At 39.3% G+C, this 23,470-nt stretch overlaps 1 protein-coding gene across 4 annotated transcripts in view; it reads left to right on the top strand.

Annotated features, from left to right (window-relative positions):
- Window positions 1-4,441: 4,441 nt before the first annotated feature.
- col14a1a (collagen, type XIV, alpha 1a) overlaps window positions 4,442-23,470 on the top strand; it is a 173,862-nt gene continuing 154,833 nt past the window's right edge. For 2 of the 4 annotated variants that reach the window (XM_034696947.1, XM_034696949.1), the window contains exons 1-2: window positions 15,103-15,300; window positions 22,335-22,451. In XM_034696947.1, the coding sequence (XP_034552838.1) occupies window positions 22,352-22,451 (100 nt within the window). In that variant the 5' untranslated portion in view covers window positions 15,103-15,300; window positions 22,335-22,351. Of the gene's footprint in view, window positions 5,043-6,740; window positions 6,863-15,102; window positions 15,301-22,334; window positions 22,452-23,470 lie in introns of those variants that run through there. The other 2 variants (XM_034696948.1, XM_034696946.1) reach the window with 2 other exon arrangements.

The following is a 23,470-nucleotide window of genomic DNA, read 5'->3' as shown; positions in this document are numbered from 1 at the left end:
CACCAGCTCAAGATTAGAATTTTCCAGAATTTGAACAGAGCCTGGTTCAATGCCTCTTTTCCTAGCACAGACTGTACGGCCAGTTGCAAGAGTTAGTGCTGGAGAAATAAACTTTACATCATTTCTCTGAAGAAATTAGATCCAGAAGTTTGAAGGTGTACAAGGTTGATGATCTCTCCAGAGCACACAAAAAGCAATGGTGGTAAACACTTTGAAATTTGACATGAAACTGTATTAGACATCACCACTGTTATTCACGTTCATCCTGAGGGACATGTATAAGCCTTTATGTGACATTAGAGGGAGTCAGGGAGAATCAACAAAGCCATCCTCTGGGGACCATGACTGAATGGGCTGAATTCAACCCCAATCCACAGTTGTTGAGATTCTTCAGACTGCATTAAAGTTGCAGACTGACCCACTGACATACTGCTGCTAGCATGACTAAAAATAGTAAATGGAAAAAAATCTGAATTTGAAATCCATTGGCTTCAGGTACGTTCTGTGCATGTAAAAGAAACTCATTGTTATGCATACTTAAACAGCTGCCTATGGCCTTGAATTTATTTTTATATGAAAACTAGTATTTTCTGAAACAATTGACTTCCATCCAAGTGTCCCAACATGGAAAGTTGCATAATGTATCATGTAGGTGTCAGGTTAGCAGTCTGGGAACAGCAGGCCTGGTTCTAGATGACAAGCTGGCTAATAACTGCGACTAGTTTGACTAATCAGTAGGCTGCGGTCCCTTCAGTCTGCTGCTGCCCTCCTATTAACCTACTGCTTGTTATTAACTCAGAGCTCAGAGGATTGTGTGTGTGTTTCCAGCAGATAAAAGGTTGAAATTCACAGCACGAGGTGTGTGTCAGTGTGTCTGAGTTCACATGCATGCACACCCTTGTATGTGTCAACTCTATTTGAACCTGTCCAGGTCTTTGGCTTGAAGTTAACAAGACAAACAAACCGTGTTTCTCTTGCTGGTTTGAATGCGGCTCATTGTGTGTGTGTGAATGACACGCTGATCTTGGTTGTCTATCACTGTGTCAGACATAAAGCCCCACGCCTGAGGTTATCTCTGGTCCTAAAAATGTAGGGAGGGGGCTTCAGGTGTGTGTGTTTGTTAATGTGTAAAAAAGGTAAAGAGGGCTGAAAGTGTCAGGCCTGTGTTTATATTTTAAAGGAAGTGTGTTTGCAAGCTGCATTCAGTAGTGACTTTGTGGTTTTTGTGGGTGTCTGGTTCAACACAGAATCCCTTAAATTAAAGTCCAAGTTGAATTTTTAAATTCAGAATTTTATGACTTTCAAGAGGTTTTTGTTTCTGTCAAATGACTGAAAAGACATTTAATTAAATCTGAGGTACTATGAGAGTTTTCAATACTTTCTTTCACCTGCTGAATGATCCTGATTGGTAGAAATCCATCTCTCAACAACCTCTTAGCTTGACTATAAACACAAACGAAGAGGTTCCTGTTTCCTGGGAGAAATCCTCCTCTGCCCAGGAAATGATGCTTTCTGTGTTTGTCGAAGCATCAAAGGTGACTTATTTTTATAATAATTATAGGAAGGTGGAGTTCAATCACTTTTATTATGATGATACCGCAGTCCAGTGCAAACGCCTGCACAATGACTGCTTCTAACAGACCATATCAGGTGGTATCAAAGAAGCAGCTGCTAGAGGGATTATCAGCTTAAATGTTGCTGTCTGGAGTGCTGTAAAAAAACTTTAAAAGTTGTATTGTTGAGGAAAAATGTGTAAAAACCTTTTAAAAGAAAATGTGCATATACAGTCCCATTTGAAAAAAAAAGTGTTTCTATAACACTTCCCTAAACCTTCGCACACATTTTTTGAATACCTGAGGTCTACTATACCAACAGTAGATGAAAGTAAGAACTTAGATCCCTACTCCACAGACCTCTTCACAGGCATGTTTATCAGAATTTAGGGTGTCTTGGCCAGCAGCGGCTAATGAACAGCTTTTGTATGTGAGACAATAAAGCTGAAGTCTTCGAGTCTAATCCAACCACAATGAAGGCAGAGTCCCTGCAGTCAACCGATATTTGTTTCAGTGCAATCTCTTTAAAACTTTATGAGGCTTCACTCTTGAACCATATGGCACCAAGCTAAATGACCTGTGGATCAACCCTTTAACGCGTGACCTGTGAATCTATGTATTTATTCAGCTGATTCTAAGTTTGGATGGATAGAGACAGCAGAAAGGAGATGAGCAGAAAAGAGCAAAAGAAAGGAAAATAAGGAAGACATTAGATGATAGAAGACAGATAGGAAAGGAAGCAGGGAAAAACAACAGGAGAAATGAACAGATGATGAAAGACACACACAGGGAGGACTGGTTCACCCATTGAGCAGGTCTTTAGGTCTGCTGGACCTGAACTCTTGTGGGGATGAACTGTCAATCAAGTCCAGCAGTGAGAGCAGCAGCTCAGAATACAAAGTAAAACAAAAACAAAGCAATCTAAAAATCTGTCTTCAATGTCACTTGTATTCAGCCAAGCAAATTCTAATATGACTGGTTTGCAGAGGACACAACTACATGATCTTTTCTGATTTATTGTTGAGTTTTAGAAATATCTGGTCAGCATTGCTCCTAAATATTCAGCTGTGCACAATAAAGTTATCATTACAACATAGTTCCTCCTGTTTTAGTTTCTTTATCCATTTTCTTTGGTTTTATTCCACAATAAGACATGGCCATGTCTGCTTTTTATTTATTATTTGGTTAAGTCATTTTACCAGATCTCGTCTACAGTCATGCAGGTGACATTGTGATGTTGTGTTGAGGTACCAATACTATTCTCATTATGACCATGCAAACATACAGTATGGATGATAAACAGAGACAGGGTTAACTAAGTTTTAGTCATAATCAGTAACCACTGATAATGTGGAAGAACAAACAACACGCTGACCAGTTGTCATTTTAGTGGCTTGGTCTCAATAAATATATACAGTTTTAATAAGGTTATATTTATTCTTATAGAGGCAGATTCGATAACTTGATAATGGTTTGTAGGGCATGACATGCTGCCCTAATTGTGCACACTTTGTGTGAGTTGGCACGTGCATGGTCTGTATTTGTTTGGTGTGTGGTCTGTTGCAGACAAACGACAGATGAACGGAAAACAGGACGACAGATAGACAGGAAGGGAGGAAGAGGAGGAGGACAGAGTCCTTATCCACTTGATTATAGTGTTTGTGGCACTGGACAGTTGTTTGGCCACAACGTGCAAGTGCGTGTGTTAAGAGCATCAAATGTTAGTGTGTGTGTGTGTGTGTTAGTGTGTGTGTGTGTGTGTGTGTGTGTGTGTGTGTGTGTGTGTGTGTGTGTGTGTGTGTGTGTGTCTGTGTGTGTCTGTGTGTGTCTGTGTGTGTGCGCGTGTGTCTTTAGTGCCCCAGGGACACACCTGGAGTGCAGTTATTCCTTGTCTCAAATAAGACAGCCACTGGCACAATTTACCAGTCTGTGTTTCCCATGACTCCCAGTATTCTCCCCTCAGGGTGAGTCACAAAGTCTGTAAAACAGCAGACGAGGGAGTGTATGGCTGAGATTACAAAGTACACTCAAGTCTTTTTGTTGCAGTCACATAAGGCGACATTGCAGTTGACCAATCAACTGTTCAGTTCCTTTGAACTAGAATAAAGTAACAGTTTAGGGACGTTTTTCACCTCTTCTGGTGTGAGTTGGATATGACGGTTGACCATAAAATCATATAAAACTGCATACTGATAAATTTTACTGCTGGATTACCTACTGGATTAAAATGCTGGATTGCAAAAAAAGAAAAAAAACTGACAAAATTAGACTCTTTCCAATAGCTACAGGTAGTTTGTGTTAAGTTTCCATCCAAGAAGAATGCACTTTTTATGTCGGGTACTAGTCTGTATATTTACTTACAATATATGGACACCAAGCACAAGTGGGATCCAGGTGTTAATGGGTAGCCTAAGCTTCAGGCATTTTGAAACTGTAAAACAGGGTGTACACTTTCTGTTTTAATGCTAGCTACGACAATTGCCATGAGTGTATGTTCAATAGACAAGTGATTTTGATTTATTAATGAAAAAAATGTTTTTCCTAAAATGTTTTATGCAGTTAATTTCAAAAGGTTACCTCTCAAGGCCACCATGTTTGAAAACAGTTGACCTATGGTTAACAAAAAGACCACACATGGGTCCAGCCTCCACTTCTGCTAAGAATAAGGTTGATTGCCTTTATCCAATAAAACAGTTAACTTTGAAATGTTGGTTTATGTTGAATTTTGTTTTGAAAATGAAGAGCTTACTTTTCTTTCTTTTTTAATCAATCTTTTGGGTTAGATCATAGAAACCTGACAACACCCGGCTTTTAAAAAAGAAGCTACTTCATTTTTGGGAATCTACATTTCAACTAAGCAGAAGAATCTCTGTCATTGTGCCTTTAACATCAGAACTCGCAGCGCAGCAGGGTATGGCCACGCACCTGCTCCTAGCGCACTGAACCATTTCCAGCCGGACTTTTCTCCACTAGAGTTTCAGCCTCTGTGGCACTTTTACAGCCGCTGAACCCCGATAGGAAGTCAATACCACAAGTCCCAACGTGATCGCGGGGGCGCACACACAGGGGAACTAAAGCCGGATTGAAACCTGCCGGTTGATAGTGGAGATTTTTGCGCAGCGGCGCCGAGTCTCTCTCTCTCTCTCTCTCTCTCTCTCTCTCTCCTCTCTCTCTCTCTCTCTCTCTCTCTCTCTCTCTCTCTCCCTCCCTCTCCCTCCCTCTCCCTCTCAGATGAACCGGGTCGAATGAAAGGAAAGGGTTGGGACAGGGAGGAATAGCTGGAGGGAGGGATGGCTGAATAACGAGGAGAGAAACACCCACTCCGGACTGACCGAATAGTATCCGGAGAGACGGAGTGAGAAAAGAAAAAGAGAGAAAGAAGAAAGAGGATTCCATTGGGAGGCAGCAGCAGCAGTGGTCTGTGGTATACGGAGGATTTTTTTTCCTTTGGGAATAAAAAGAGGACGCCTTGAATTGATGACTGGAGAGGTATGAAAGATATTTCATTCATTGTGAGTGTGAGTGACTGACGCTCTCAGGTGCGCGGTGCGCAGCGCTGCACGGAGCTTCTGAACGAAACGACTTCATTTGAATAAATCGGATTGTTTGACCAAGATCTGACTGAGAAACTTAATTTGAACCAGTCAGCAGCACTTTGAAATTATCACATACGAATAATCTTGACTGCTGGGTCAGTGAATTAAACTTGGACAGCACAGACAAGTGAAAAAAAAACCTTTCAAAATAAAATCAACCATGGATTTCATTTCAAAGGTGTATTTTTCTCAAGCCTTTCTAAATGTCTCTGCCAAATAGTCCTGTCTGCTGCTCCCGTGCGTGCGACAGTCCTCTACGGTCTGGTATAAAATTTCATTTAAGAGCACTCTGTACTCCACAAATAGCCTTTAAAACATACATATTACGCATATGTTGAATCTACTAAGGGTGTTGCCTTTTGTCCTGGTTTTCATTAAACAATTAACCAGGCAAAGTTGCCCTTTGAATTGGAGGCAGAAAAATTACAACCTGAAGACACGAGAAACTTTTTGGTTTAATGTGATAAAGGTTTGCCTCTAAACTTCATTTATTTAAAAAGAAAAAGCCTCAGTGAGTGTACTCTCATTTGTGTGTGTGTATACTTGCATTAATAACGTGTGTGTTGGAGGGACACTAATGTAGAATAGCCTAATTTAATCCATCTCATTTCATTCACCATGTCCCGGTGCTGATGTATAAGAAAATGAATCTTATTTCCTGGAGTATTTTATGCCTTTTAATATGCATTGCTATTTTCTGGCCTTTTGACACCGTCTGGATTGAAAGGAGCACGCTGTTCTTTTAATACTACAGAGTTACCTCTTACATCTCCACATCACAGAAAGACTCCATCCAGAGACAACTTTTGTTGCACGTGCTGTTTTATTCATACAGTCAGACAGTCTGTGTTTCCTCGAGAGGGGGAAAGATAAGATGTCTCAGTGCGTGTCTGCCTTCAGTGTGTAATAATGAGTAGCTGAATGGAGAGGAGGTGAAAGGTGGATAAGAGAGAAGGGAGAGGATGAGCTGTGGTGAATGGAGGAAAGGGTGCAGGGAACATAAAGTAAGAGGTGAAAGAGGAGGAGGAGGAGGAGATGTGATAGAGAGAAGAGGATATGAGGTGGACAAGGCAGATGAGAATAGTCCCCTCTTTGGACTGTCAATCAAACTGCTCTTTTCCTGTCACTGTCCTTATTTTAATCTCTCATCTTTTCACCTCTTTTCTGTTCCTTTCTCCTCTTGTAGGTTTTTTTCTTCTTCTCTTGTCTTCTCTTCTCCCCTTTTCTTCTTCTTATTTTCTCCTCTCTGCTTTTCTCTTCTCCGCTTCTGTCCCCTCTTCTTCTCTTCTCTCAAACAAAGTCCTCCACTGTTACACCCTCGGTCTGCTCATAGTAGGCGGGGGCCACGACTGCTGTTCTGTGGTCAGTCTAGACTGTCAGACGACTGCCCTGTAATTGTATCAAAGGGGACATGAGACAGGAGTAACTGATTCTAGATCAGCGTGTGTGGACAAGGTGGGTCTTCTTGACCCACAGAGCCTCCCTGCAGCTGAATGGCATTCCTAGAGTTTGAAATCCCCCCTTTTATTCATTGTCATTTTCCTCTATGCTATACTTTTTTCTTAACAATTCATTCTCTCTTTCTTTAAAGGTCTAGGCTGCTGGCTGTGAGGATGTTGGATGTCAGGATGTTGCAGATTAGATGGTGTTTGTTTGCTCCACTGGTGTTACTGGCCCTAGTTTCCTATTACCCCTGTAAAGCCCAGGGTCAAGGTAAGTGCTATTTTCTTCTCCATCAACTCCCTTCTTTCTGAATGCCAATTCTCAAGTCTCTATTTTCCCTGCCTTTGATGCAAAACCTTATGTCCCCCTTTTCCACCACGTCCAACTTTACTCCACCACTTGGCCAACCCCCCTCTTCCCATCTCCCCTGTCATCCCTCTTCTCTCCTTCCTTCCCTCAAGCCTTACCTCACCTTTATTCCCCTCCTCTACTTCCAAATCCTCCCCCTTCCCCCCCTAATGACCCCTGTGTCTTCCTCCCCTGTTTCACCTCATTCCTTCCCCTGTCTTCTCTGTTTGATGTGCAGTCTCAGTCCAATCAGATTTCCTCACTTTCACGATCATATCACCTCCATATCATCACGCTGTGTCACCCTGGCAGCATGGCAATGTGCGCAACCCCTGCTGCTGATGCGGCCATGCTTCAGAGGAGTTTTAATAAATGTGTTGTAACTGTGCGCTTCAAGCTGTGATGATTTGCTGCTCTATGTGCTGCGTAAAATATAACGCTCCAGTGTGCTTCACAATCAACCTCACCTCAGCAAACCTGATTTAATCACACTGAGTCTCATTTAAAAAGTGGGTTATTTTCTGCTAAGTTTTCTGTCATGCAACCCTTAGTGGAAACACACATTTGAGTTCCAGTTGCACATATTGTATGTTATTATGTCCTTATGTGGCATTCTCAGCATATCATGTGCTTGAATGTGTGTTTGAATTAGACTCAGATGTTCTCACACACTCCTCCTGCTGCTTCTCTTTTAGAGCTTTGAACTTTATTGTCCTTATTAACACTGCTGCTACTACCCAATAATTCTTTATTATCATTAAAGACCAAGAGGGTCACGTTGTTCCTCAAAATCCAATGGCTGCAGTTTATGAATTTGTTTTAGTGAATAACCAATGACTGTATAGAAAGATAGACGACGCGTCTCATCCTCCTCCACTGTACAAGTGATGCCATGACTGCGATGATAAAACACACAGTTAAGCAACTGAGGTTGGCACAATTCACAGCCGAATAGCTTGTTGTGTTGGTTTAAAGAACACAGTCACAGTTATAGAAACTTCAGTGAGTCTTCCTAAAGTGTTTGCTACCTTTTCTCTGGGGATGCATTTGTCAACAAAACTGTCAATCTTGGTGTTGTAGCCCATTTTTAGCATCAAATAACTAACGCATAATCTGGAATATAAATCACATCAGTACATAAGATGCAGATAGTTTTTGGGGGTGTCCCAGAGGGTAAAAGTTTAAACTGCCTTCCGTACTGTTGAAGCAATCGATTCCCTCCACTGCCTTCAACAGTCCCCAACATGCAGTGTTTTGTGCAACTGTGACAAGCTCTTTGTAGTACCTCAGCTATCCTGCAAAGCGGTTGCTTGCTTCTTCAAGCACCATCTTCTGAGTAAGATGCAATAAAATACCTCTGTTTACATTTTATACCAGTATCCTGACTGCACCAGTGAAGGAAGCAGCTTACTTTTTTGATGACTAAAAGGTAGGCAAGGCAAGGCAAGGCAAGTTTATTTATAAAGCACCATTCATACAAAGAGCAATTCAAAGTGCTTTACAGAGTTCAAAGCAAAAAACAGAACAGTAACAATCAATAAAAAACATGCAGCAAACACTTCAAACATTGAGAATTTATATGCGGCCAGTTATGTAAAAGGTATTAAAAGTATGTTTTATAAGCTGAATTTTAATGTAATTAACATTACTTTTTTAGTAAAACGAAAATTCAGGCATAATTAAGCATAATGAGGACTAGTTATAATGACAAAAACTATGATAAAGAATTCTTTGACATGCAATTTAATTCCAAAGTTTGACCCACGTCCCATCTAGACGAGGAAGGCTTCATGACCTACTGTACTGTATACTGTTGATAATCAGAAGGAGGAGCACCTCATGCTTCGGCTTCACTTTTGGGGAACTGCTATATCATCATTTTTTTATATTGTCAATGTTACCACTGTGTGTGTGTGTGTGTGTGTGTGTGTGTGTGTGTGTGTGTGTGTGTGTGTGTGTGTGTGTGTGTGTGTGTGTGTGTATGTGTGTGTATGTGTGTGTGTGTGTGTGTGTGTGTGTGCGTGCGTGCGTGCCTGCGTGCCTGTGTGCATGTGCATGTTTGCGTGCGTGTGCTTTTAAAATGCTCAGCCTACAAATGCAGAGTGAGTCCCACTGCAGATATCTGAACAGAGATCAGATAAAAATGACTTCAAGGGACAATTAAACAATCAACTGTCCCTGCTTTGTGTTCATGTAAATGCATTAGATTTGTCTGAGAGAGAGGTTTTTTTTGAGAAGCTCATATGGGATGTGGAGTTAAACAAGTGGGGAAGCAGCAGATCCGTTGAAAGGAACACCAAAAAAAAAACACTCAATATTTCTTTTTCTCTCCCTCTCTGAAGTTGTTGTATAGAATCAATATTCCACACATGTCACAGTCCTTTCATTGATCTGTTTTTACAAATGAATTAAGAAAGAAATTCTACCTTTAAAATAATTTATTTTATTACATTGATCTTCTAGAGGTTTTGTGTGGGGTTTAAGTTTTCTTTGAAAGCTGAATCGATCAATGTGAAGCTGCTTTGTGTTTATTTACCACAGGAAGTCTTTATTAAACAGTGACTGCGTTGAAAGGAATAAAAGTTTCTCTACTTTTCCTCCGTTTTTCTCTTACCCTCATTTAGTTCTCACTATTTGCCATTTTCTTCTTTTCCCTCTTTGTTCTCTCTCTTCAAGCTTCTCGCTCTGTTTCTTTTCATTCATACCTCTGCTCTGTTTCCCTCCTTCTCTTTTTCTCTCAGAACATTTTATTCCAGTTTTCACCAGCAGCTCTTTGAGTCATGTTGTTCACTATAAGCAGACAGAAAGAAGAGGTGAGATAGAAGTGTGACAACATAAATGAGGCTGGGATTTGATTCCAGTTGGTCCCAGCAGAACACTGACAACCTCCCTGACACTGTGGGAGCATGCCCGCTCAATCCTTCATTAGTGAGCATGTGATAGCTATTAATTCCTGCCCGGGCTGTCCCCTGTATAAGCTGCAACATCTGGTCAGAGGGGATTTGGGCTCCGGGATTAGTGTGTATTGGAGGATGTTTGTATATACAACTAATGTCTGGATATCATCAGGAACTCCCACTGCCTAAGAGTGGGTCAGTCCAAGAGGGATTTCTCGGCAAGATCTGACTTAAGTTACAAATGATTTGTTTTTCAAACTTAACATGTCATATTACAGATCATCTATGTCCAAGGATATCACTTCATTGATGCATAACTTTGAGTGATCAAGAAGTCAAACATATTCCTATTGTTTCTTAATGCCTCTTTCTCATTGGGATGTTGGGATATATATGCTTTTACACATTATTTTAAGAAGATTCACTCTAACAAGTTCATGATAATATCTCTTCTTGTTGGCAATGTGGCAAAAACATTAGTTTCCAAAAGCATTGGTAGACAACATGGAAGATATTTTTAATATTACTCTCAATCTGGAGAGCACAGAACTTAAGATTTGTGGTTAATGGCTGATGAGTCAGCAGCAGAGAAAAGAAGACGAGATGAGAAAAATTGTGCACAAGCGATGGATGTTAAAACACACAAGAAGCTGAGTGAACGAAATCAACCAAATTGAAGAAAACAGACATGAGGCAACAACAAACTGCAACACATTATGAGTATGTGCAGTGGTACAGGACTGGTTGAGTGAGAAGAAAATGCCAACAGAGTAGTTATGTGGAGGAGGACCTTTTACAGGTACTACTGTTATTACCTTCATCTGTGAAGAATGTCAATGGAAGAAACGCTGATGTAATGACTTTACTGTAAATGAAAATATACATTCTAATGTTATTTATAACAGTAAAGCCAGATAATCTCAAGACTTTACCAGGAATGAAAATTTTGAGTCTTAAGTTCATTTGACCAGCAAGTAGACTGATTTGAACTCTGCTCCCATGGGAGCACTGCCAACCATCAAATCTTAGGGGCTAATTTTCTAGCTAAATAAACAATTTTAAAATCAATAAAACCATCTAAAAATCTAAATTTAAAGTCAACTTGTGAGAACTTTTAGTTGGTTGTTAAGTAATAAGCAGAAACATGTATAGTGAGAGGGATGTGGTGCAAAACAGAACCTCATGAAGGACATGAAGCGGAGGGGTCTTGTGCACTCTTTATTTGATTCATCATTTCCCTTTAGAAGCTACACTAACCAGAAAGTCATTATTGTTTCAGGTATTCATTGTTATGTATGGGAGTATGAACATTTTGATCTGATACTGGTGCTTGAAGAAAAATCTGTTATTCAACAAAGAGAATAGAACTGATTTAGAAATAACATAAAAAATAACTATTGAATTATTGCACAATTCATGGTCCACATGTTTTTGTTTAAACTAACCCCCATAATGATGCCAGTTTGCCCCCCTAGTTTTTCATCTCCTGGGGGCCATGAATATCTGCACAAAGCGACGTGGTTATTTATTCAATAAATCTTGAATCTTGAGAAAACTTGGACCTTCTGATGGTGATTAATGACAAATCAGGTGATCAGCAAATTATTTAAGCATGAATCCTATGGAGAACAATGTTCATGAACAATTCATGTCAAAATGTTAAATTTTTAATGTATTTACTGACAAGCCAGCGTTTAATTAAGTGTCTCACATTATTTGGTGCAATAATCCTATTTCTGTTTTATTTCTTACAAACTATCTCTGCCAATACAAACATGTTGATTTCAATTATTTTAAGAGACTGAATTCGGAATGTATTAAGAGTGTGTTACCTATGAGCCTTCAGCGACACTCCTTACTCCTGTCTGACCTGTGGGAAAGCTCTGGTGTCTTTATGCAGGAAAGTGAGAAGCACGTAGCACAGTGATTGTTTGTTTTTTGTCTTGGGCTGTTACTTTGGCCTTGAAAAGTTTTAGGAAAGGAAATGTAAATTTTGTTCTCAGCTTAGTCCTCAGAGGGTGAAAGGAGTGACCTTGCACTTTGTGTTTCTGTTCAAACGCAGCAGTGACACAAGCAGGATAGATGGAGGAATGAAAGCTGGAAATGGAAGTTTGCCACTTTTGCATCTGAATCCTGACCTTGTTTTTAAGAGTAAAATAGAGTTGTGACTCCTTCTTGTTCATGAAGCATCCATCTTTATTGTCAGTCCTGTTGCTTTTTCTTGATTAGTCATTTTAAAATGCTGAGTGTGTGCAGGTTGTCCTGTGTTTGTGTGTGGTTATTGTGTGCATGTGTTAATTATTGTAATTGATTTTGTTGATTGGGTAACAGCAGGGTCAATACCGTGACTCAGGACATATCTCAACAGATAATGTGCTCAGGAAGACATTTACAAAGCTATTGCACTTTGTGTCTGTGTCTCGATAACGGTGTGTGAGTGTGTGTGTGTTTGTGGGGCAAGAGTGTATATGTGTGATAAGGGGGCAGCCTGGTGGATTAGCATGAGTGAAATTTTTGGCCGATGATTTCAGTTATAATGAACAGGGAGAGAAGCCAATGATGAGAAATCATTTATTCATAAACAAAAGGGAGGATGAGATGGAACAACCTGTTTTGAATTTAAAAACTGTTAAATTATCCAAACCCACACGGCCGTCACCTCGCCTCTCTGCTGCCGCTGCTGATGGTAATCCAGCTTGTCATAATCATCAGCCACTTTGGACTAAATGGAGCATTGAATAGTCAGAGAAATGATGTGCAGGAGGCTCTCTAATTTTCCCCTGTTGTTGTTGTCAGAGCGTGTAGATACAGTTTTGTGACTGTGAATAAACAAAATTTCCTTTAATTAATGGCAACATGAGCCAATGATGATACTTTTGGATGAAACATGTTGCTTTGGAAAAGACTGATACAGGAACAAAAGGTCAGTACAATGTATGAAATGACTCCAGATATTCAGCTCTCAGTGTCCAATATGCGTACATACGCCAAATTACACAGTATTTTGTACCACAGTGTTGGGTGGAATTGTGAATGTCAGATGGGAGAGTTTCAGTCTGAAAAGCATGAAGGTTATGAGTGATTTGAAACATAGGTATGCTTCCCAAAATCACAGAGAGGAATAGTATGCAGAGCCTGAAATGATGCAGTGGCTTAGTATTAGGACAATGTTGTAAATCAGTTACCTTGGTCCTATAGCTTTCTTCAAACAGTCGAAAATTGAACTGAATCTGCAATATGTAGGATGTTGGTACATGGGCTAATTTAAATGTCTTCAATTTATAATGCAAAAAGTTACACTGAACTATTTAAAAAAAGTGAACACAATTGGTTTTATTTTCTGCTTTTGCTTGACCTCCAAGAACAGGACTTACAGCTATAACCTTGTATGGATTTTCAGATGGATAAATGCCACTTGAGTTGAATGCTGATTCAGTAACATTATGTTGATTGAGCCTGTGATCCACTGATTGACACAGGGGACTGGAAGTTTTGTGCATGTGGCTTGACTGTATCCTATTGACAAAGGACCCCCTTTTGAAATAAGTTAATAGTTCTGCCGAGGTCTCTGCTTTTCCAGTGAATGGTCAGTTTGAGAATTTATGAAGTAATATAAAAGTAATTGTCAAAACTAGGAGCGCTAACGTACAATCACAAGGAGCAAAAATCTAACTGTGTTTAACAAACACATACAAAGTAACTCTGTTTAAAGTTATGAAGTGTTAGGTTGCCTGTAAGTTTAATACTACCTTATAGAAAAAGCAATTTGATGCAACAGTCCAGGATGAAAGGCTCTAGTATTTAGTTAATATCTTATGTTCACAAATCTTGACATTTCTCTGACACCTTAATATGCAGCTTCTGGTGCCATTAGAAGATCAAAGCAAGCTGTGATGTAGGTTGTAGTAACCTTTACCTGACTATGATAGTCCGTAGAAACATCAAAATGTGTACCCTGTCACTTAAATTTGGATATTACTTTTTTCCAAGGAGCCAAGATGATGTCAGGAATGAAAGAGGTTCTTAACAAGTCAATGGTGGCTTGGTCCACTTGTTTTTGTAGAGGGTGTCTTTAGGTCCTTACTATGTACTATTTTGTTACACAATTCACTAGTCGGTCTTTCGAACAGCTCTTTTGCGTGAATGATGAGAACCGAATTGCAGTTTTGAGCCATTTATTTGGGAGCTGCTTTTATATGCAGATTGCCCTCGCTGCCTTCATGTGTCACCTGCTTGCCCCATGAGTCTTTTATTCACACTTATTATTGTCTACACTTTGTTATTGTTTACATTGTTTTGATGTGGATTCGAGTCAAGGAGCTGAGCTCCTGTTTGTAAAGTAGTTCAGGTGTAGAAACACCAGCTGGGGTAGTACAATTTTGCATTCACATTTTTTTTTAAGTTATATTTTTGCCTTTTTCGCTTTTATTGGATAGGACAGCAGAAGAGAGACAGGGAAATGTGGGGAGTAGAGAGTGGGGGAAGACATGCAGTAATTGGTCAACCGGCCGGGAGTCGAACCAGCGACCTCTGCAACGAGGACTGTAGCCTCTATATATGGGATGCTTAGACCACCAGCGCCCCTGCATTCACATTTTTATAATGTCCTAATTTTTATTCTATTTGTATTTATAGTTTTTATATATATATATTTATTCTTATTTATTATTTTTATATTTTTTTCTGTATTGTTAAAATGTTCTTGTGTAGAAATGTTACAGTAAAGTTGTTTTGCATGGAAGTTATCTGTAGCCTGCATAGTTTTTACAGTGCCAATAAGATTTTTAGGTGAGGGAAAATTCAAAATAGTGATCTCACTGTCGAAGCATGGGGATATGGCACCATCTTATGGAATGTTTACAATGCCAAATTTAATTAAAATCAATATTTCAGAATAATTCTCACCCTTAGAGTATATAATGGTGGGATGTGTAAATTTGAATTATTCTGATCCAAATATTATCTTATAACTGCTACCAGGGATTGTTTCCTTGATAAAAACGAGTTACCCCTGGTTGACTTAAATATATACTATAAATAAATATAACAATGAGCCAAAGAGCCAGTCTTTTTAAAGGCTCTTTGAAAGGAACGACTGCTCAATATCCGCCATATATCCCATCTCTAGTTCTAACTTTCACTTGGAAAAAAATGTAAGTGGCAGAACTACTTCACTGTAGATTAAGAGAGGTGATTGGCCAATGTAAATCAAACGGAAGTGCCTAAGCCAATCAGAACGCAGGTCTACAGCAGTGTTTTCAAATCAGACCAGGATCAGACAACAGCACGCGCTTTTCAGACGTTAGGTGACAGGAAAAACGGCTAACCGACAACTAAAACCGTACCGTCGACAAAACTGTAGAACTACTGTATTAGGTTGAAGTTAGTGCTTAGTACAAGTTCGTAAATGAGATGACATGCTCGCTGTAACCTGCCGAGCGACACTGCGCAGCTCCTGACCAGGTGAGTCCAGGCAAATGAAAGTAATGCATCAGAAGACTGTGGTCAGAAGGTGCACACTAAGCTAGGTTTTTCAAGCTAATAGGCTAATTGTTGAGGAAATAAGAAGTAAACAATGTCAATTAGAATTGTATAAGCTGACTTCTGTAGGGCTCAACTGAAGTCAAACAGTTTGAAAGTTTACCTAGAAAGAATATGATAAAGTGATATAGTCTATGTTACTGTCCATTGTTTTCTGTAGCTGGTGGAGCTATTGGACTGTGTAATAATGAGACAATCTAAACCAGGGGCGTCAAACTCATGTCAGTTCAGGGGCCACATACAGCCCAAGTTGATTGGAAGTGGGCCCGACCAGTAAACCATAACATAATAACTTAGAAATAACTACAACTCAAGATGTTCCCCTTTGTTTTAGTGCAAAAAAGTACAAGTACATTCTGAAAATGTTCACATTTAATGAACTATACTTTCACAAAAACAGCTGTTGTATTTTTCTCCATGATGAGTCTCAACTGAAACCTGCTGCAAACACACCAAACACACAGGTTACCCATTCACCTGACATACAGAGTGAAGGGGCCATAATGTTGATTTTCCATCTTATTTGTTATTCATGATTATTTCCTTTTCTATTGCTTACTTCATTTCTGGTTTTGGGTTCATGGGTGTGGTTTACCTTTTATCTACCTGTTCAGTTGGGGGCGGGAGGTACACATAGAGGGTGAGTGGGGTTGAGTATTTTTTGTTGACTGCCACCGTCATCGTCATTATCATTGTTTATTTCTATCTTTTTTGGTATTGATTTATTTTGAGTGTTTGTTAATGAATAGAAAACTTACTTTGAACTTTGATTTTGATTTAATGGCAAGACGCGTCGCAAGCACAACCCCATTTAGTCTCTGCGGCACCTTACAAGCTGAGCCGCTTCACAGAGTTTAATGTTTACAGCAAAAGAACAGATGATGGATTATAATAATGAAGAAGGTAAAGTTGACTATTCTGGACCCCTCAGCTCCAGCAAGAACAGTTTGCTTGCTGGACAGTGTTGTATGCAGGGGTGTTAGTAGTTAGTAGATCCTCTTATAGTGCTCTAAAAAGTCTTTATGAATCTCAACCGGATTATGCAAACAGCAAGTCATCTATTTTCTCACTTTGAGGAAAAAAGTCCCAGAAAAAAAGCGCTGTTCAGGTGTGCTTGGTCAGCACTATGATTTTAATGCGACCCCCAGAGGACAAATTTGAAATATTAGTTACTTTAATTGAAAATTTGCAGTTAATGTCTTCTCTGTAATTTTTTCACTTTGCAAAGTCGTTCCACGGGCCGGTTTGGAACCTCTGGCGGGATGGTTTTGGCCCACGGGCCACATGTTTGACACCCTAAATCTAAACTTTGTTTATTAGATATTGTCGGCCTAATTATATTCAAAGAGCACAAAAACAATGTTGTGCAAATGCTCTTTATTGTTGTCATAGTTCTGCTTAGGATTATATAGCAAATAAGTAATTTAGACATCATTCAAAAGACATTAACTGTAAAGGTTACATCAAATATGTAAACTTTAAAATGAGTAAAATCTGAAACTTTGATAGAGGTATGGAGAGTCTGGGATACATTTTTACTGTTTTCTTTCCTTTCCATTTCTGAGGTTTGGAAAACCTGGAGGTTTATTTATGATGTGTATGATTGCCTGACTGGCTGCTCATGTTTCGTACTCCTTCAGATTTGCTGTAGCGATGTTGCAGCTGACTACCAGAGTCTAGGATATTTATGTGCCTATTGTATTTCAGTCATTTTAAATTACTGAGTGTAATATTATTATTATTACAATAACAACCAAAAACTAGTAAAATAAGACCACAGTTGTAATTGAATTATCCAGCAAAGTCTAAATAAGGTACTCAATCATCTGTTAGAAGTACTCAGCTGTAACATAGCAGTCAACTTCTTTTTAAGTCAATTAGAACTTTTCCTAGTTTAGTATTTTATGGTCATATTTTTCAGTGTTGGTTGGCATGCATGCAGAATATTATAGCTTCCTCCACCAGATTGCACATTGGGGTAGATAATCCAACAGACTCTTAATAATCAGCTAGTCCCAAAGAGAGATTTCACACTTACACATGCTGCCTCACACACATAAAGAATGCATGAAAAAGATAACTGTTGAGTGGAATCCGGCATCGCTTACTCAGGTTAAGTGTTGAAAGAGAGAAAAAAGGCGTTAAGCCACTAAAGGACTGGAGTGGAGGAGCGCAGAGGAGGAGAAGATGGGATAAAAGAGCGGGAGAGGAAGACAAGTAAAAGAGGAAGAGTGTTTAAACCTAAGGATGAGCAGAAGAGTTGTGATAAAAGAGTGGAGTGATCCATGAGAGCAGCAGAGGAGATATAAAAGAGCGGAGAGGTGGAAAGGAAAAAAAAGCCACAGTGGATTTGGGTTAAGTGCTATCGCGGTGAGCAGAGTAGTTCTTGTACCGACAAGACACAGGCCACATCAAACGATGCTGCTGAAGCACCAGATTGGCACTTAATACACACACACACACACACACACACACACACACACACACACACACACACACACACACACATGCTCATGCACACGTCCTCGTCTCCCTTGTGTACAGTGCAGTTGCTATCTTGTGGTGACAGTGCAAGCCAGCAGTTGTCATCCATAAATCCTGCAAATGACTGAAGCTACAGTAGCCTGAATACTCAGTGTGGAGTCAGTTCGGGGCTAATCTGGAGAGAGGACGAGCAAAACAGGGAATTAAAAAGGATGAGAAACGAAGCTGAAGCATGAGAGGAAAGATGAGGGGGAAAGAAGAGGAATTAGACGAGTGGTGAAATAGAGAGGACGAAAAAGGAGGAAATTGGAAGAAGAAATGGATAGGAAGAAGAAAGAGAAAGTTGATGAGAAAGAGAGGATTGAGGGGACAAAAGAAGGAAATAAAGAGACTCAGGGAAGACAAAGGAACGTTGATGAGCAGAAATTATGCAAAATCTTAAAATCTCAGAAGAGATTGATGAAAAGGAAAGAGGAAGACAGAAGTAAAGTTTTGACGCGAGGAAGTAGAGAGAGATGGGAGGTGAGCACGATGATGATAAGAAGCCAACGTAGAGGATGTTAAGCCAAATCAGAAGATGGATAAGAGGAGGCTTGGGAGAGGAGATGAACTGAAGCAGAGGATTGGACAGGGAGCATTAAGTCATCTACCAAGGATACCTGCTAGCTTTCAGTGCTGCTAATCCTGAGAGGAATTCATTGCTTCTTTAATGGGGCATCGGTCTCTTCCTGTATCTCTCTTACCCTGATAAATCCAGTTTAAACTGGCCTCCACTTAAAAGATTTCCACGTTCCCTACAGGGTCAGTAGATTGCTCAAGTTCAAACTTTGATTTTAATCATTTTTGAAAAACACATGTTAAAAGTCATCGTTTGAATTGATCGGTGTAATTTTCTGGCCCTGGTGTATTTAAAAAAAAAAATCAGGTTTGGTGACTCAGACTATTTACTGGAACTAAATTGTGTTGCTAAGCTGTAGTCACCAAAGTTCTGCCAAAAAGCTGGGCTTGCATTTACTACCTGGCAAGACGCTTCTTGCACAGATCTGATGGGGTCTTTCAGATTCCAGTGCTGTAACTCTCTCAGATGAATGGCTTAATAGCTCTGGTTTATGAGATATACTGTTACAATGTATGTGGGTATATGCTCAGTAATTTTAGGGGCGAGTTGAAGCTGTCGAGTCATGATTTCTACAGTATTTTACCCAAAGAGAAGACGTCTAACAGGTCTTGGCACTTAGATTTAGAGGAAGTGTGAAATGTTGGGCTTGTGCTTGATATTTATGGCTTTATAGTGTTAAACAAGAACAGACGTGGTGGTTGTTGAAGGGTAGATTATTGCTCCCACCCTCATGTTCTGTCAGCATTCTCAGCTATTGGAGCAATTACGTTCATGTTCATTAATCATTGTTGCTGTCACTGGAATAGCCTCCAACTTATAGACCCTGACATGTGTTCGCTAAATAGAATTGGGTCATTTTTGACTCATTTGATGTTTTTTTTTTTACATGCTTTTTATATTATAATTCAGTGTGTGTTTGTGTATATGTTTGTGAGTGTGTGTTCATTTACATGCAAAGAAAAGATGTGGGCATTCAAAGCAATCTTCTCTTTGTTATTAGCACCACATCTGTCAAATCAATTCACTTATTATCATGCACACACTAAATGATAACAGAGCATTAATCCACCAGCTCTGTAACAAACTTAAATTATTCATAGATCCTCATTGTGTGCTGTAATTAAACCTAGTCATCCTATGCATCTTGAGTGTTTGAGAGGTGGCGTGGTAATTACCTAAAAAGACGTGTAAAGAAATGTAAAATTGCGTAGGCCAAATGATCAAGTTGTTATATAAGGTATAATGATGAAAGTTCAAAAAGTTGTCCCTGTTTAACAACTTCTGATTTGCTGTCATTTTGGCTCCTTTAACAGACATTAGCCTGTGAGCTAATGCCATGACTACATTATTAAGAGTGTTTGGCAGAAAAGTGAGCACTGGAATAGTTTTTGTAATAAAAGATTAACTCTTTCATTTTCTTTCTTAACAATTTGTTTCAGTGAAAGAATGGGCAAAATGTATGTACTCTGATTTAGGGATGTGCACTTTAACCCTCCAGTTATTTGCGTGTCAAATTGACTTTTTATAAAGTCTATTTTAGGCAATGTATGCCTTCCAAACCAGCTAAATGCAGCATGAAAATCTGGGCAGCATTTGACAGAAGAGGTGTCGTGTTAATTTCTCAACATCACTTCATGAAAATAAAAAAAATAACAGTTTAAAATAAAATAAACAAAAATGTATGTCATGAAAAACTATTGTATTTATATTTAGGGCTTTCCAATGTACAATAAAAAAAAGTTTGAACATGAATTTAAATGAAGAACGAGTGAGGTATCCTCATTGAACCATGATCTGTGAGAATTAGAGAACACCAATGGACTAAATCTTGATTTAACACTTTTGGATAATTGAATATGCCCCGGGTCAAATTGACCTAGGAACATTATTGCTGTTCCAGAGAAACGAACATAACAGGAGGGTTAAGTATTCTCCATGATCGATCTTTGGAAATGTGAAAGATCAATTGTCAATTAATCATTAAAAAAAAAAAACCATTGCTTTTTTTTTTTAAACAATGCCAAATATGTTGTTTTTCCCCATATTATATTTTCCACAGCAATGAAATGCATATAACTGATGGTATTGAATACGGGAACATGTTTAACACACTGAGTATCAACGATCAGGCTCATAGAAATATTCTTTGTGGACATATCTTATAAAGTGAAGGCTCAAACTACTAATTGCGGTGTTACTGCAACAAGAGAACTACACAGTAAAATAATTCAGACTCACGGTGTCTAGTTTGTTCTTATTGAGAAAAATGAGCATGAGCATTAAGATTACAAGTTTTCCATTATGAGAGGCACAGCTAACTTGACTGACAGGCGTGAACACTGTAGCTGTTGTCTAGGGGGCTCAAAGCCTGCCTCTTTACCTCACACTAGCTCGACAGCAGTTAGGTTGAGTTCAGCATTTCCAATATGGCTCCTGTCGACGATTGGCCTCAAAACAGCGCTTCAGAAACAGATGGGTGACATCACGGATACTACGTCCATTGTTTATACAGTCTATTGTGCTGACAGGTAAAGTCACTTTATGTTGGCAGTGTCACCGTGTTTATGGGTGACTTTCTACTAATGTGGGAACAAATATGTAAGGCACTAACACAGCAAACAGTGATATGATGATATGTGTTGCAGACATACAGGTTATGTCTGTGACTTATTTTGATCTGGTGAATTTGTTATATTTCACCTCACTACATGTGCATGTTGGTCTGTGTATTTCTTTATTGTCTCTCTTTCTTTTGGTCAAATTGTCTCCTGCTTTTCTACTAAAGCCATAGTCTGTACAAAACACGGCCAACACACACAAACTAAAGTAGTTGCTACATCTATTTGTACCAAATGATATAATAAATTCAGCTCATCTTCCCCCCAGTTGATTTCCTCTCAGCATATTTTATGGAGATAATTTGACCAGAAGCATTTCTTCTCTGTTCTCTGAGTTGTTTTTTTGACTGTGCATGCTTTTTGGAGATGTATCCTATGCTGACCTTCTTTATGTGCTGCTTTCATGTATACAGGTTCTTCTAAAACTGAGTTCACTCAGCTCTCTCTCTTTCCTTCTGGCCAGCCATTCATTCATTTCCTCCTTGAATTATGTGACTTCTGGGTTTTTCATTCAGATTGTGTGATCTTGGTGGTGTTTGTGGGTTTAACCATTGCCTTGATTACGGTGGCCCTGAAGGACAAAACACATTTACAAAAGATGAAACACTTTTACAAAGTTCGAGACAAATTTACATTTTGGAAAACAAATTTACATTTAAGAAAACAAAATTACAAAATCAAAACACAATTTTACAAGTGGTGAGACAATTTTACAAACGGCGGAACACTTTGACCATTTCTGAAACAAATTAACATTTATCTTTAACGGAAAGGGAATGTACCATATACCGGAAGTGATCCAGGAGTGATCGAGTGAGGGGTCAATTAGTTTGTTTGGATGGAGAGAAACCAAACGGAGGGACGTTTGGTACTGGTACTCCGTTTGGAACCGTATCACTTCCGGTGTTTGGTACATTCCCTTTCCGTTAAAAATAAATGTAAATTTGTTTCAGGAATGGTAAAAGTGTTCTGCCCTTTGTAAAAGTGTCTCACTGCTTGTAAATGTGTTTTTTTTTATTTTGTAAATTTGTTTCCTTAAATGTAAATTGTTTTTTTAGATTTCTTTTGTCCTCCAGGGCCACCGTACTTGATGTCATGTTCACACATTTTGTTTGTCGGTCACAGGAAACTTTTTAATTACTGTCATTTTCATGCATAAGTAGTATTGTTATTCATTTTTTTTATCATTCACTTTTTTGAGGAAGCTGATTTCAATGTGGTTGACTGTTTTGCAGTTCCAAGTCCAAGGAGAATGCGTTTCAAAGTGCTGAGCCCAAGCAAACTCCTTGTGGCATGGAAAGAGCCCAAAGGAGACTTTGACAGCTATCTATTCCTCTACAACAGTGTACCAGGTAGGATAATTGTGCACTATATACACACACACACCCACCCACACACACACAGCTTTTGTGCCAAAGAGAAGAGGGACCTAACTTTCAAATTTTGGTTGAAAGACCCCATTAAGACTTGGATTTTCTGTCTGTCAGGAAGGATTATGTAATTTACTTCTTATCAAAGCTCCTTTGAAGAGATCTCTCTCCTGAGAGATGTGAAGGACTCAAAGTTTGTCCTGCGCCTCTGCCAAGTTGGAGACAAAGGAGTGTTTTTGCTGTCAGCAGATTTGGAAATGGGACTGATAGGTACATGGGACTGGAGGAGCTACACTGACTCATGAGGGACTTCAGTTCAGGACGGGCCAAAGACAATGGCAGCCATAGTAGTCATCATTCAGTATTAAACTGCATTATCTTGATGGAGTTGTGGGCATGATTGAAGCCTGACATCCTGCTTTTATCCTGCCACTGTCAGAAGTTGATCATTGTATAGATTCAGGGCATGACCTTGTCTGTCTAGGAATAAAAAGTGTAGTCAGTAATCACCCTAATTACCACTGACGTCTCCTTCATCATGCAATCACTGCGTACATTCCATCCCAGCCATACATCTCCATCACATCAGTCCATGAACTATTGCTGCACTGACTACCGCCTGTATTAATGCTGTGCTGAACACTGCAGACAATTCTTACTGTCTTAGCTGTTATAAAAATGAATAAGTTGGACTGAATAAGCACTCTGTATCATAAAACTTGTTTCTAGCAAACAAGACTTTGTGGAAATCGCCTCTTCTGGCGGTTTCTCACTGCCGCAACAGCTGCAGAGGAGAACAAAAAACTGAAATTTATGACCACTTCCTCTCTTGGAGGAGGACTGTAGTAGTAGCTCAGCAGCATTTAGTTCATCCAGTAAACTTTGGGGTTTTGAGAGTATCAACGTACTATGTGTGAACACTTTGTAGTTGATAAAGACTTCTTTGATATTAAGAGCATGAGGATAAAGATTCCTGTCTCCTATGTCTCTTAGTGCGCGTA

This window comes from Notolabrus celidotus, chromosome 12 (assembly GCF_009762535.1).
Source record: "Notolabrus celidotus isolate fNotCel1 chromosome 12, fNotCel1.pri, whole genome shotgun sequence".
In the NCBI taxonomy this organism is placed as follows: domain Eukaryota; kingdom Metazoa; phylum Chordata; class Actinopteri; order Labriformes; family Labridae; genus Notolabrus; species Notolabrus celidotus.
This window is presented reverse-complemented; position numbering and strand designations above follow the sequence as displayed.